This window comes from Salmo salar, chromosome 01 (assembly GCF_965601325.2).
Source record: "Salmo salar chromosome 01, fSalSal1, whole genome shotgun sequence".
NCBI classification, from domain to species: Eukaryota; Metazoa; Chordata; class Actinopteri; order Salmoniformes; family Salmonidae; genus Salmo; species Salmo salar.
The window spans coordinates 27,877,331-27,891,861 of NC_138291.1; the positions used below are offsets into that span (position 1 = coordinate 27,877,331).

At 41.9% G+C, this 14,531-nt stretch overlaps 1 protein-coding gene across 1 annotated transcript; it reads right to left on the reverse strand.

Annotated features, from left to right (window-relative positions):
- Positions 1-265: 265 nt before the first annotated feature.
- Positions 266-13,861, reverse strand: LOC106590001 (dihydrolipoyllysine-residue succinyltransferase component of 2-oxoglutarate dehydrogenase complex, mitochondrial). The gene is made up of 15 exons (XM_014180510.3): positions 13,710-13,861; positions 12,407-12,440; positions 10,671-10,707; positions 10,480-10,541; positions 10,296-10,370; positions 10,123-10,178; positions 9,857-9,965; positions 9,453-9,614; positions 7,743-7,819; positions 7,428-7,525; positions 6,121-6,251; positions 2,684-2,757; positions 1,071-1,154; positions 823-990; positions 266-683 (listed from the first exon to the last, which is right to left on the reverse strand). The coding sequence occupies exons 1-15, from the start codon at positions 13,770-13,772 to the stop codon at positions 549-551; spliced, it is 1,365 nt and encodes a 454-aa protein (XP_014035985.2). The 5' UTR covers positions 13,773-13,861; the 3' UTR covers positions 266-548.
- Positions 13,862-14,531: the final 670 nt, after the last annotated feature.

The window sequence follows — 14,531 nt, forward strand, 5'->3', positions numbered from 1 at the left end:
AAGGATAGTTTAAAATCTTTTTTTCTTTAAATATATTATATCTTTTTTTACACAACATAAAGATACTTTTCTTAGGGTGTGTGAATCAGATTATTATTTTTTTTTAAAAATGCTTTAAGGACCCACTGTGATTTCAGTGTAACAACGCATAAAAACCTGTCCCATGTATCAATTATTAGGCTATAGTGTTTACTGTTTGCAGTCCATCTTATGATAAGTTACAATTGTTCTTTTCTCAGCAAAAATAAATGAACAATACATAAGATATTTTTTTTTGCCATTTATATGACAATTATTTGACAAATATTTATTGTAGGTAGAAAATGGCAAATGGTGCTTTGCATTGTACAACACCCTCTCCATCTCCAGAGACCCGTTTTAGTGAAACCCCTGCCCCAGACATATAGAACATTTAGCATAAATTCTTTCATCATTTCAGCCCGTGCAATAAGTCCAATGCACCTTTCGCTCTTTTCAAGTATCACTTTGTCTAATTATTCAACAATAAACGTCATCAGGTGGTTTGTTGTGACTGCCGAGAGGCTGGCTCACATGTCCAGGAGCAGCACTCTGGGGTCTTCTACCACAGCCTTGATCTTACGTAGGAAGGTGACTGCCTCTCTGCCATCGATGAGCCGATGGTCATATGTCAGAGCCACGTACATCATGGGGCGGATCTCCACCTGCAGCAGAGGAGGAGCTTCAGAGACAAACAAATACTGCTTCCTGTCTCTATACCACATCTGATAAGGGGGTCTCCTGAGATGTGAGTCTATATTATATGGAGTAATTCAAAGTCTACAGAACAGAGCCAACACCCACCTTGCCCCCGATGGCCACTGGCCTGTCGAAGATGCCATGCATGCCAAGGATGGCAGATTGCGGAGGGTTGATGATAGGCGTGCCAAACATTGATCCAAATACGCCACCGTTGCTGATGGTGAAGGTGCCTCCATCCATGTCTTCCACGGCCAGCTCATTCTTACGGGCCTGCAATCAACATCAACTTAGAAAATGCACAACACTCAAAACAAAGTACAGCGAAACAGCGCATATCCTTGTCCTCCTACTTTCTCCCCCAGCTCGTTGATGGTCTTCTCGATGTCAGCGAAGTTCATTCCCTCCACCCCACGGATCACAGGCACCACCAGGCCCTGTGAGACAATGAGATATTCAGAGCTTCGGTTCATGTACACAGTTGAAGTCGGAAATGTACATACACCTTAGCCAAATACATTTAAACTCAGTTTTTCCACAATTCCTGACATTTAATCCTAGTAAAAAGTCCCTGACTTCGGTCAGTTAGGATCACCACTATTTTAAGAATGTGAAATGTCAGAATAATAGTAGAGAGAATGATTTATTTCAGCTTTAATTTCTTTCATCACATTCCCAGTGGGTCAGAAGTTTACATACACTCAATTAGCATTTGGTACACAAATGTTCTATAGGATTGAGGTCAGGGCTTTGTGATGGCCACTCCAATATCTTGACTTTGTTGTCCTTAAGCCATTTTGCCACAACTTTGGAAGTACGCTTGAGCTTTAACTTCCTGACTGATGTCTTGAGATGCTGCTTCAATATATCCACATAATTTTCCTCCCTCATGATGCCATCTATTTTGTGAAATGCACCAGTCCCTCCTGCAGCAAAGCACCCCCACAACATGATGCTGCCACCCCCGTGCTTCATGGTTGGGATGGTGTTCTTCGGCTTGCAAACATCCCCCTTTTTCCTCCAAACATAACGATGGTCATTATGACCAAACAGTTCTATTTTTGTTTCATCAGACCAGAGGACATTTCTCCAAAAAGTAAGATCTTTGTCCCCATGTGCAGTTGCAAACTGTAGTCTGTTTTTTTTAATGGCGGTTTTGGAGCAGTGGCTTCTTCCTTGCTGAGCAGCCTTTCAGGTTATGTCAATATAGGACTTGTTTTACTGTGGATATAGATACGTTTGTACCGGTTCCCTCCAGCATCTTCTCAGGGTCCTTTGCTGTTCTGGGATTGATTTGCACTTTTCGCACCAAAGTACGTTAATCTCTAGTAGACAGAATGAGTCTCCTTCCTGAGCGATAGGATGGCTGTGTGGTCCCATGGTGTTTATACTTGCGTACTATTGTTTGTACAGATGAACGTGGTACCTTCAGGCGTTTAGAAATTGTTCCCAAGGATGAACCAGACTTGTGGAGGTCTACAATAAATTTTTCTGATGTCTTGGCTGATTTCTTTTGATTTTCCCATGTCAAGCAAAGAGGCACTGAGTTTGAAGGTAGGCTTGAAATACATCCACAAGTACACCTCCAATTGACTCAAATGATGTCAATTAGCCTATCAGAAGCTTCTAAAGCCAACACATCATTTTGTGGAATTCTCCAAGCTGTTTAACAGGCACAGTCAACTTTAGTGTATGTAAACTTCTGACCCACTGGAATTGTGATACAGTGAGTTATAAGTGAAATAATGTGTCTGTAAACAATTGTTGGAAAAATTACTTGCGTCATGCACAAAGTAGATGTCCTAACTGACTTGCCAAAACTATAGTTTGTTAACAAGAAATTTGTGGAGTGGTTGAAAAAACGAGTTTTAATGACTACAACCTAAGGGTATGTAAACTTCCGACTTCAACTGAATTAGCCCTGTTGTAAATGTGTTAACAGTGAGTAGTCAACCATAGGTATTACCTTTGGTGTTGCTACAGCCACACTGATGTCCACGTAGTCCCTGTACACAACCTCTTTGGTGGTGTCATCAATTACTGAAAAGAGAAAAGTTATGAAAATAGGTTTTCAAAGTTTAAATACTGTATTAACCTCTTAAATGTAAAATCCATTTATAGTCCCTATAAAATGCAGCCCTCCGATGAATTTCAAAAGCCCGATGTGGCCCTCAAGCCAAAAAGTTTTCCCACCCCTGGTCTAGAACCTTTTATCCATAATGCGAACTATTGCTACCTATCTCAGAGACGAGACGCACCGAGCACGCTACATTACATTGTAAACAGATTTCATCGCTTTAATTTCATCGCTTTAGCATAAAATATGTGTTCTCAGGGGGGGGGGGGGGGGAACTAAGAATATCAAGCAGGAAGCTAAAAAGGCAGCAGCTCTGAATACGTATACCGACATAGAAGCTTTGAATAAAATACTGGTCGGATTCAGATCAGGGGAGCGATTTGGACAACGAGTATTTTGACACGGCCGACGAAGATTGCTTTCTAGAAGGATTGGATCCACTTTTAGATCTGTAAGTCAATTATTTTCATGACTTTATAATAGCTAATTTACTATATGTATTATGTTTTTATAAGTAGTCTGCTTTTTGTGCATTGGATTTAGTTTACATAGGCCTATGTAACAAGTAATTTCATGTTATATAATTCCAAAGTAGTTATTGTCTATGTTTCATATTCATTCACTGTTCTAAGTTTCATCCTTTTAACTTTGGAGAGGCCACTAAACTCTCATAGCCATTGTTGCTTTGTGGTTCTCACCTCTGCCTTTGTCTCCAAAATGTTACTGTTTGCATTGTATGTGTGCTTCACACCTATGTGAGTCACTGTACAGATAAAGTTTAGGCTTTGTTTTTACTTTACAGTAATGTGGTTTTGTAAATTTTGTCAACTGCAATTATTTGTGCCTTACAACAATATATCTTTTTATTTGGATGATGACATTTGGGAGCCACCTTTCCCCAGCAAGCGCCCCTGCCAGTCAAGGTCTTCACCCCCCACTGCTGTGTCAATCACCCCGTCTGATGGTTCTACATCCACTTTTCATAGACCTCTTGTAAAAGAAAACAGGACGAATGGTGCCACAAGCCCCTAACTGAATCGGTTTCCCCAACACCAAGGTAAACGACATGACAAAGACAGTGGAGAGGGGGACCATACATTGAAACAAGCTGCTTTTTGTGAAATGGAAGGACACTAGGGAAGTAACCATGCTCATCACACAGCATAAGGCATTCAATAACAGCCATGTCTCAAGGAGGGTGAAAAAGGAAGAATGTCCCTATTCCTGTGAAGGACTAAAATGCCAGGATTGGGGGTGTCGACCTATCTGATGCTCTGATAGGCTACTACCAGGCTACTACCAGGCCCTCCACAAGACCAAAAGGTGGTATAATACTTTTTTAAACACTTTGTGGACATTGCTACAGTAAATGTTTTCATTCTCCACAAGCAGATGGTCAAAGCAAAAGGTCAAACCCGTCTCTCCCAGTTGGCCTTCCGAGAGCAGCTGGTGTTGGAAACCTCACAACCATCACAAGACCCCCCACTCAAAGTGAGCGCCACTATCCAACACACATGCCAAAAGAAAAAAGGAAGAACTGCAAGCATTGCACAAAACACTGGGGGGGGTGAAATGCCAGATCTTCTGTCTGAAATGCCAGTTCGCTTTTTGTTTCCTGGCAGAGAGGGACTGCTTCAAAGACTATCACGACATGCACGAGCTATGGTAAAAGTGAAATCTAATCATCTACACCTGGGATATAAAACAAACACCATTTGTAAATAGTTCAGCTTTTTTCTATTTTTCTACCTTTTTTAGTGAAGGACGCGTGTGTAAGCAAGTTTGTGTTTGATAAGACATTTTAATATTTTTTGTATGTATATCTGTTGCTTTTATATTGTTTTTGTAAACAGTTAATTTGTATGTGGGACCAATACATTGGATATGCCTAGGCTAAACATTCAGGCACTTTGGAAAGGTTGAAAAAAACACTTGGATATCCCTCGTATGTCCCCCGACACCACCACAATGTTCGAGAGGTTGATGTTGTAGAAATGTCGTTTTTATAGTGAACACTAACTTTTAGGCACATCCAGGGTGCAAAAACAGTGCAATTACCATATTCGGACACTTTGGAGAGGTTGAAAGGACACTTGAATGTACCCTGGATACCCCATAACAACACCACAATGTTTGAGTGAGGTTGATATGGTAGAAATTGTGTTTTTATACTGAACAAATAGCATTTAGGGATCGCAAATATGTAATAGCACTGGAATTATCTCATTTACAGATATATGCCACTTTGGAGAGGTTTGGTATTTGGTATTTTATTAGGATTTCCTGCTGCAAAAGCAGCAGCTACTCTTCCTGGGGTCCACACATAATACAGAAAGAACATTAATAGACAAGAACAGAACTACATCAATGTTTTTAAAAAGGCACATGTAGCCTACATATCAATACATAAACACAAACTATCTAGGTCAAATAGGGCAGAGGTGTTGTGAGGTGTTGCTTTATCTGTTTCTTGAAACCAGGTTTGCTGTTTATTTGAGCAATATGAGATGGAACGGAGTTCCACGCAATAATGACTATATAATAGTATATGCTTTCTTGAATTTGTTCTGGATTGGGGGACTGTGAAAAGACCCCTAGTGGCATGTCTGGTGGGGTCAGGGACACTTGGAAACGTCCCATGACCACACCTGACACCACTTACTAAAACATCTGCCCATTTCTAGTTGTTAGGTCTATCAATCCCATTTTTCCCCCTGATATTGTTCACATGTTGTGGAAGCCATCTGATGTGTTTCCAGCTCTGGGAATCAATAATGCACGTATAGCTTGTCAATGAAATATGACTTTCAACGTTTAAAAAAATATATATATTATTTTGTGTGTGCTTGATCTTGTGTATTCTGAACTATGTAACTCCTATCTTCTGATCATTTCCTCACAATCTCACAGATGTCTTCTTTCCAAATATACCAGGTTTTGGCATGTCAGAATCATGTAATTACACATGAATAGCAGTTACTTTTGGGTATGTCTATTTAGGCGAAAATCGAGCATTTTGCCATTACATTTAAGAGGTTAACTAATGAACTTCAAATATCGATTTAGCTTCTATGATTCACTTCCTTGAAGCATATAGTGTTTTTTCTGTCTGTGGGTGGGGAAACCCACAGACAATTTTAGACACTAATGGGTTAGCAGTGAAGATCAAACCTACTTGGCTATGGTTAGTTTAAATAGGCCAGAGAGGCCTTGGTGGAGCACGTAGGTACACTGTGGTTCTGAAGGTTGCCTATGCAAGAGGCAAAACTTAGGTTTTTTTGTTGCCATATTCACATGGATGTGACTTTGGTTAAAGGAGAGCTTACCTCCGTTGACGGAAGGCTGTTCCATCAGAGCGTATGCTGAAGCCTTGACAAATGCAGACATGAAACCCAGCTTGATGTTGTGTTTCTTAAGGAAAGCGTCTTTGTAGGCCTTCCTCATCTCACTGATGTTGCTGTGGACAGAAACTAGACCAAGTCAGAATGCTGCTGTCCTAACCAACACCCAGGATATGTACTTATTTTCAGGAAATTGTTACGCAATTGACAATACTAAAATACATTTTTCATAGACATCTCGGATATTGATTGACAGCACAAACATGCATTACTCTCTCAATCTTTTCAACCAAGCTTAAAAACCAATACATATTTTTCTGTCAAAGTTCTGCTCCTCCAGGTCATGGTGATTGAGTGCCATTGACACTGGGCTGCTAATGTTACACCATTGCTCATTTCTCTTCTGTATGATGAAAAAGGACTCTTATATCTCACTTTTTAATTGTTTGTTTTCCTGTCTCTAACCCGGTTTAAACTCTAGGGTTTCTCCGCTAACGTCATTAGCCCCTCCCAAGACACGCACTCTCCGAGAAAGGAGAGAAGAAGCGATAAAAATCTTCACTTTCCAAACCCTCTAAATCTTATTGGCCTGTCATAAAAGCCCATATCGGTTGAGGCAGCTCGTCCACTCAGAGCGCAGGTCTCTGTGGGCCCCAGTAGATGCTCTGGCCTCCTGCTCTAGCTGCTCCTTCGGCTCCAGATGAGCCCAGGCCTGGAAGTCTTCCTCCAGACCATCAATGCCAATTCAATTAAGAGGCACAGAAACCCCTGAATAGCTGAAAGCTGACACCCCACATTTACACAGAAAAGAAATCCTCAAAGTTTCATCTTCAGCACAGGGGGGCAAACATGAGCACTAACATTTCCTTGTAAATTAATAAAGCCCCCGTTTTAACAAATCTTATCTTTGTTTTCACCAACATTAGGACCAAATATTTACATTCCATCGTTTAAGAGGGGATCAGTTTTCAAAAAGGTTTTCCTGTTGAGCAGATCCAATCTATAACCATTGTCTGTATGGCCTCAGCTTGAATAACATAGAGAAGTATAGCATTTCTTTACTTTTGACCTTACTTTATCCAGACATTTATTTTAGATACAGGATTTAAATTTCCAGATAACATATAATCCCTAATATAAAATGTATACATTGATATAAGTGAATCTGTTTCACTGAAAGTGTACTGCTAACGTTAAATATGTGGTGGATGAGTAATCATCTCCCTTAAGAAGGACTTCCTATCTAATAATGTTAATAGAGATATAGGGCAACCTATTCTGTTATTTCCTACCTCATGTCGACCTCATTAAATGTTGTCAACATAGCGCAGGTGTTCTGGGCTTCTTTCAGTCTCTGGGCGATTCTCAGACGCATGCGGTTCATCTTCACCTGAGATAGAAAAAAATACATTTAAAACTATTTTAAGAATTTAGCAAAATATTTTCTCTGAAGAATTTTTTTTAAAACACTGCCACAACAGCTATGCATATTAGCAGATACAGTTGATTATTATGTTTTGCTTACTCTACCGACTCCACCTACGGTCTGAGCTATTGTGAATAATATGGGTGCTTTACTGCAGTATTTCGTGATTATGATCCCTCACCCTGTGCTCTGTCCTGGCTGGCATCCCCCTTCCATCTGCAACAGCGGCTGGGGCAACAGTGGGTTTGATGGCTGAAACTGTGTCAGACAGACAGGGGAACAGGAGCTGTTAGTACCCCGCCACCTCCATTTAGCCATTAGCAATACGCACTGTCAACAGGCAAGGGCTAAGTGATTGATTCAATTTCCATAATCAACAGTGCAGACAGGTCAGGCTAAATACCTCTCATGACATTCATTGAGTCCACTGAGTGGCCGGCTGACAGGCTAAGCCCCAAAATTGCCTACCCTGTAGGCCTGTGTTTCAGACATAAGGAAATGGATGGTGGGAATTGTTTTACTTTTAAAAACCTTGCCAATATAGAGATGCTTGTTCTAGGTCCCAGGAAACAAAGAGATCTACTGTTTGATCTAAACAATGAATCTTGATGGTTGTACAGTCATCTCAAATAAAACAGTGAAGGACCACAACGTTACTCTGGACCCTGATCTATCGTTTGATCAACATTTCAATAATTTTTCAAAGGCTGCTTTTTTTCTATCTTCGCAACATTGCAAAAAAATCGGAAACTTTTTGTGCAAATAAAAGCTATTCCATGCTTTTGTCACTTCTAGGTTAAACTACTGCAATGCTCTAATCTCAGGCTACCAGGATAAAGCACTAAATACATTTCAGTTAGTGCTAAATACAGCTGATAGAATCTTGACTAGAACCAAAAAATGTGATCATATTACTCCAGTGCTAGCCTCTCTACACTGGCTTCCTGTTAAGGCAAGGGCTGATTTCAAGGTTTTACAGAAAACCTAAAAAGCATTATATGGACTTGCTCCTACCAATCTCTCTGATTTGGTCCTGCCGTACATAACTACAAGGTACGCTACGGCGGTCACAAGACACAGGCCTCCTTATTGTCCCTGGAATTTCTAAGCAAACAGCTGGAGGCAGGGCTTTCTCCTATAGAGCTCCATTTTTATGAAATGATCTGCCTATCTGAGATGCAGACTCAGTCTCAACCTTTAAGTCTTTACTGAAGAATCAGCTCTTCAGTAGGTCCTATAACCTGATTTTCCTGTCATGTTTTGGGCCCCTTAGGCTCGTGCGGTGGGAAGCTTTTGTTGGTTATACTCAGCCTCGTCTCAGGGTAGTAATTTGGTGGTCTGCTGATAGCCAACTAGTGGTGTGGGGGCTGTGCTTTGGCAAAGTGGGTGAGGTTAAACCCTGCCTGGTTGGCCCTGTCCGGGTGTATCGTCAAACGGGGCCACAATGTCTACAATGTCTACCCCGCTGTCTCAGTCTCCTGTATCTATGCTGCAATAGTCTGTGCGGAGGGGCTAGGGTCTGCGCTATCTGCTGTAATTATCCTGTCTTATCTGGTGTCCTGTGTGAACGCAAGTATGCTCCCTCAAATTCTCCTCTTGTTCTCTTTTCTCTCCTCTTAACAATGTTTGAACATCTTGAAGAATGATCTGGCCTTAACGGCCATGTACTCTTATAATATCCACCCGGCAAAGCCAGAAGAGGACTGGCCACCCCTCAGAGCCTGGTTCCTCTCTAGGTTTCTGCCTTTCTAGGGAGTTTTTCCTAGAAAACGTGCTTCTACATCTGTATTGCTTGCTCTTTGTGGTTTTAGGCTGGATTTCTGTATAAGCACTTTGTGACATCTGCTGATGTAAAAAGGGCTTTATAAATGAATGTGATTGATTGATTAACCTGGTGTGGCAGAGATGGCAGCTCCTGGCACGGGTGGCACGGGGGGCATAGTGGTGGGGATGGGGCCCGCTAAAGAGGGAGCAAAGGATGGAGGTGTGGCAGCAGCAGGTGGTGGAGGGGCTGCTATTGCTGCTGGGGCCTCTGCAGCTTGGGCAGCAACAGCTGAAGAGAGAAAGTTATAAGAATGTGCATCAGGCAAGATTAACGCTAGACAATAGCAAATGTGTTTGCAGTGTAGATAAATGTTATCTAATACCTCTGTAAACAACATCTACCATGTGTCTTGAATTGATGGAATTTAGAAGATATTTTTTATTGGGTCCTCCAACATTAACATGCCACAATCAGGTCAGAACAGTGGAGGATGTGCCGACCATACACCTGGTAAACTCAGTGGTACTGACCTCCTTTCCGGAGTTTGAAGAGAGCCTGTCCTCCCTCGACCTTCTCCCCATCAGGGACCAGCAGCTCCTCAATCACCCCAGCAGCAGGAGACGGCACCTGAACAGATGTCTGTGGAGCGAGACAAACCATTGCAGACCATGCATGATACAACAAACTATCCATGGATCTGTTATTAACAAAAAACAGTCAACCGTATTAGTCTAATATATAAGGAGGTTGTAAAAATGGCATTTCAATAAACTATAGACTTCCAGAGCTGTCATACCTTGTCCGTCTCAATTTCACAAACCACCTCATCCTCTTTGACGGAGTCACCAACCGCTGCAAGGAGAGAGTTACATTTAGCGTGGCTAACAGAGAAATATCTACTCGGCTGCAACCGACATCTAAAGGAGCACAAAGAACAGACACAAATAAAATAAGCCTAAGTTACTTTACCTTTCTCCCACCTCACATCCCCCTCTGTGACTGACTCTGCAAACGCAGGTGTCTTTACTGTGATAACTTCATTCCCTAGAAGACCACACAATATTGACTTCATACAACTCCTGTAGGATTATACACATTACTGCTTAGATCACAAGGTTCAAAAAAAGGGAGAAGAGTCGAAGCCGATACATACTGCAAGCTGAAGATGTCTTGAAGTATCTGATTTGGAAGACGCTGGACCTGGCTTTGCATTTCCTACAGATTAAAAAAAATGAAAAAAAGTGTCAATATAGAAAGTCCAACTGCACAGTACGAGGCTAAAACACAGATGAAGCCATGCTCTAACGAGAAGACGAAGGTCAATGGTGCATTGATAATACTTACGCTGGGTTGACTGTGACACTACGGCTAGCTGACAGTCCTGGAGCAGATGACAACAGTAAATCACTCCCTTCTCATGCAGAATCTAAAACGACTTCATACAGGCAAGCGCTGGGTTGAACTACCGTGATTTACAGTGCCTTCGGAAAGTATTTAGACCCCTTGACTTTTTCCTCATTTTGTTACGTTACAGCCTTGTTCTAAAATGGGTTAAATATTTTTTTTTTCTCAGCAATCTACACACAATACCCCATAATGACAACGCAAAAAAAGGTTTGTAGATTATTTTGCATAACGTATTAAAAATAAAAAACATATACCGTATTTACATAAGTATTCAGACCCTTTGCTATGAGCTCAGGTGCATCCTGTTTCCATTGATCATCCTTGTGATGTTTCTACAACTTGATTAGAGTCCACCTGTGGTAAATTCAATTGATTGGACATGATTTGGAAAGGCACACACCTGACTATATAAAATGGTCCCACAGTTGACAGTGCATGCCAGAGCAAAAATCAAGCCATGAGCTTGAAGGAATTGTCCGTAGAGCTTCGAGACAGGATTGTGTCGAGGGAAATATCTGGGGAAGGGTACCAAAAAATGTCTAGAGCATTGAAGGTCCCCAAGAACACAGTGGCCTCCATCATTCTTAAAATGGAAGAAGTTAGGAACCACCCATACTCTTCCTAGAGCTGGCTGCCCAGCCAAACTTAGCAATTGGGGGAGAAGGGCCTTGGTCAGTGGAGAAGGGCCTTGGTCAGGGAGGTGACCAAGAACCTGATGGTCACTCTGACAGAGCTCTAGAAGGACAACCATCTCTGCAGCACTCCACCAATCAGGCCTTTATTGTAAAGTGGTCAGACAGAAGCCACTCCTCAGTAAAGAACACATGACAGCCTGCTTGGAGTTTGCCAAAAGGCACCTAAGGACTCTCAGACCATGAGAAACAAGATTCTCTTGTCTGATGAAACCAAGTTAGAACTCTTTGGCCTGAATGCCAAGCATCAGGTCTGGAGGAAACCTGGTACCATCCCTACGGTGAAGCATGGTGGTGGCAGCATCATGCTGTGGGGATGTTTTTCAGCGGCAAGGACTGGGAGACTAGTCAGGATCAAGGGAAAGATGAACAGAGCAAAGTACAGCGAGATCCTTGATGAAAACCTGCTCAGGACCTCAGACTGGGGCGAAGGTTCACCTTCCAACAGGACAACGACCCTAAACACACAGCCAAGACAACGCAGGAGTGGCTTCGTGACAAGTCTCTGAATGTCCTTGAGTGGCCTAGCCAGAGCCCGGACTTGAACACGATCGAACATCTCTGGAGAGACCTGAAATTAGCTGTGCAGCAACGCTCCCCATCCAACCTGACAGAGCTTGAGAGGATCTGCAGAGAGGAATGGGAGAAACTCCCCAAATACAGGTGTGCCAAGCTTGTAGCATCATACCCAAGAAGACTCGAGGCTGTAATCGCTGCCAAAGGTGTTTCAACAAAGTACTGAGTAAAGGGTCTGAATACTTATGTAAATGTCACATTTCAGCTTTTTATTTTGTATACATTTGCAAACATTTAAAAAAATCTGTTTTTGCTTTGTCATTATGGGTTATTGTGGGTAGATTGAGGGGGGAAAACGATTTCATAAATTTTTTAATAAGGCTGTAATGTAACAAAATGTGGAAAAAGTCAAGGGGTCTGAAAACTTCTGAATGCACTGTACATGCGGTTTCAAAACACACTCACCTGACACAGCCTGCCGTGCCAATACATTGTTTCCCTGTCATAGAGAACAGCAACCTGTTAGCTATCAATATAAAGTGTTTATTAAACAATTCTAAATAATATCCTGATGTGATGTTGTTCAGGTGGTTTACAGTAGAATTCACAGACATAGTTTTAAAAAGTTGGCAGTACTCAGATTGCTCATATCATATGCCACTGACTGTATTCCCCTCTTCCAAAACAAGGGGGTGAATATGCATAAAATCAACAGGTATTTGTTACCAAGGATCATGTTTTTACAATGTCCAACTTTCACTGGGGACATGCTGCCCCCAGTTTTATCATTGGAATGTGAAACAAAACGAGTCAACAGTTTGCTTTAGGACCATGCAGACGCCTCCAAGCAGACGGGTAGGCTGTTTGGAGTGTTTATCCGACTGGATAAAAAAAATATATAATTTATGTCTCTCCCCAACTTCTAACGTCAAAGTTGCACCCCTGTCCACATTAACAGTCTGAAAGACAAATTGGTACATACTGTTCTGTACCTCCCAAATCAAAGGTCAGTGTAGTCGTGGTAGGGGGAGGTCAACATGTGTGTGTTGGACCAATCAGTGAATTCAACACTTGGAAACAATGTAGACAGAGTCAACTACATTATCATACTACTATAATTTAAGTGAAAATAGACTGAATAGATGGTGAAAATTCAACTTCAAACCGGTCTGTTTATCTTATGATAAGATTGGACAGTCAATAGAGGGGTGATGGAACTTTGAAGAGGGAATTCGAACATCATGTGCAATGTAACGTTGATCTCAATAAAAAAAAAATGACATGGTTATATACATATCTTGAACTAACTTGCTAGGCCACGTACAATAGTCTTTATCATTAACGTTACACAAATAGTTACCGGTATGTGTGCTAGCCAAAACTCTCAAATGACCTCAGATTGTTTCCAAGAGGCAAGCTAGCTAAATTAGCTAACTAAATAAACCACTGGTTGACTAACGAACAAGCTAGCTAAATTAGCTAGCTAAATAAACCACTGCTTGACAAAACCAAAATGACAGCTAACAAATCAGGTTAACGTTAGCTACATGGGAGAGACTACTTTAGAATTCAAAATAGGTTTGAACCAAACAGGGTGTCAGGCTGTCCTTGATTTGACAATGCGAAGAAGGCCTACCACGGCCTACTGCTCGCACCGGCGGCGCCACTCTCTAGCTAGCGAGCTAACGTTAGCATTGGCAGCAGCATGGATGAATCTACGCATGCGATCACAGAAAACACTCAAGCTTGCCGATGGTGTAATGCTTACCTGACTAATGACAGCGATAAAACGGCTAACATTCCGGGTGACACACCGGGAGTGGGATAACATGGTGGCTGAAGTGACAGAAACCTGTCCACGGAAGGGAATCTCCTTCAGCAGGCCAAGTTGGGTCGTCACTAGTTACCACAGCCACAAAGTCATGAACCCCGCCTATTTCTAAAATGTATCTTGTGATTTCTTCAGAAACACCAGGATACATACAATAAGCATACAAACAGACAATGATAACATACAACAAATTACAGGTTATACAAATACCTTAAAATATACACACGTACTGATTGTTTTATCAGCTTTCTTATTCTTAAAATTATCTGCCGAAATTGTTGCAACCCCTATTACTAGCCTGTTCAACCTGTCTTTCGTGTCGTCTGAGATTCCCAAAGACTGGAAAGCAGCTGCGGTCATCCCCCTCTTCAAAGGGGGGGGGGCACTCTTGACCCAAACTGTTACAGACCTATATCTATCCTACCCCGCCTTTCTAAGGTCTTTGAAAGCCAAGTCAACAAACAGATTACCGACCATTTCGAATCCCACTGCACCTTCTCCGCTATGCAATCTGGTTTCAGAGCTGGTCATGGGTGCACCTCAGCCACGCTCAAGGTCCGAAACGATGTCTTAACCACCATCGATAAGAAACAATACTGTGCAGCCGTATTCATTGACCTGGCCAAAGCTTTCGACTCTGTCAATCACCACATCCTCATCGGCAGACTCAATTGTCTTGGTTTCTCAAATGATTGCCTCGCCTGGTTCACCAACCTCTTCTCTGATAGAGTTCAGTGTGTCAAGTCGGAGGGCCTGTTG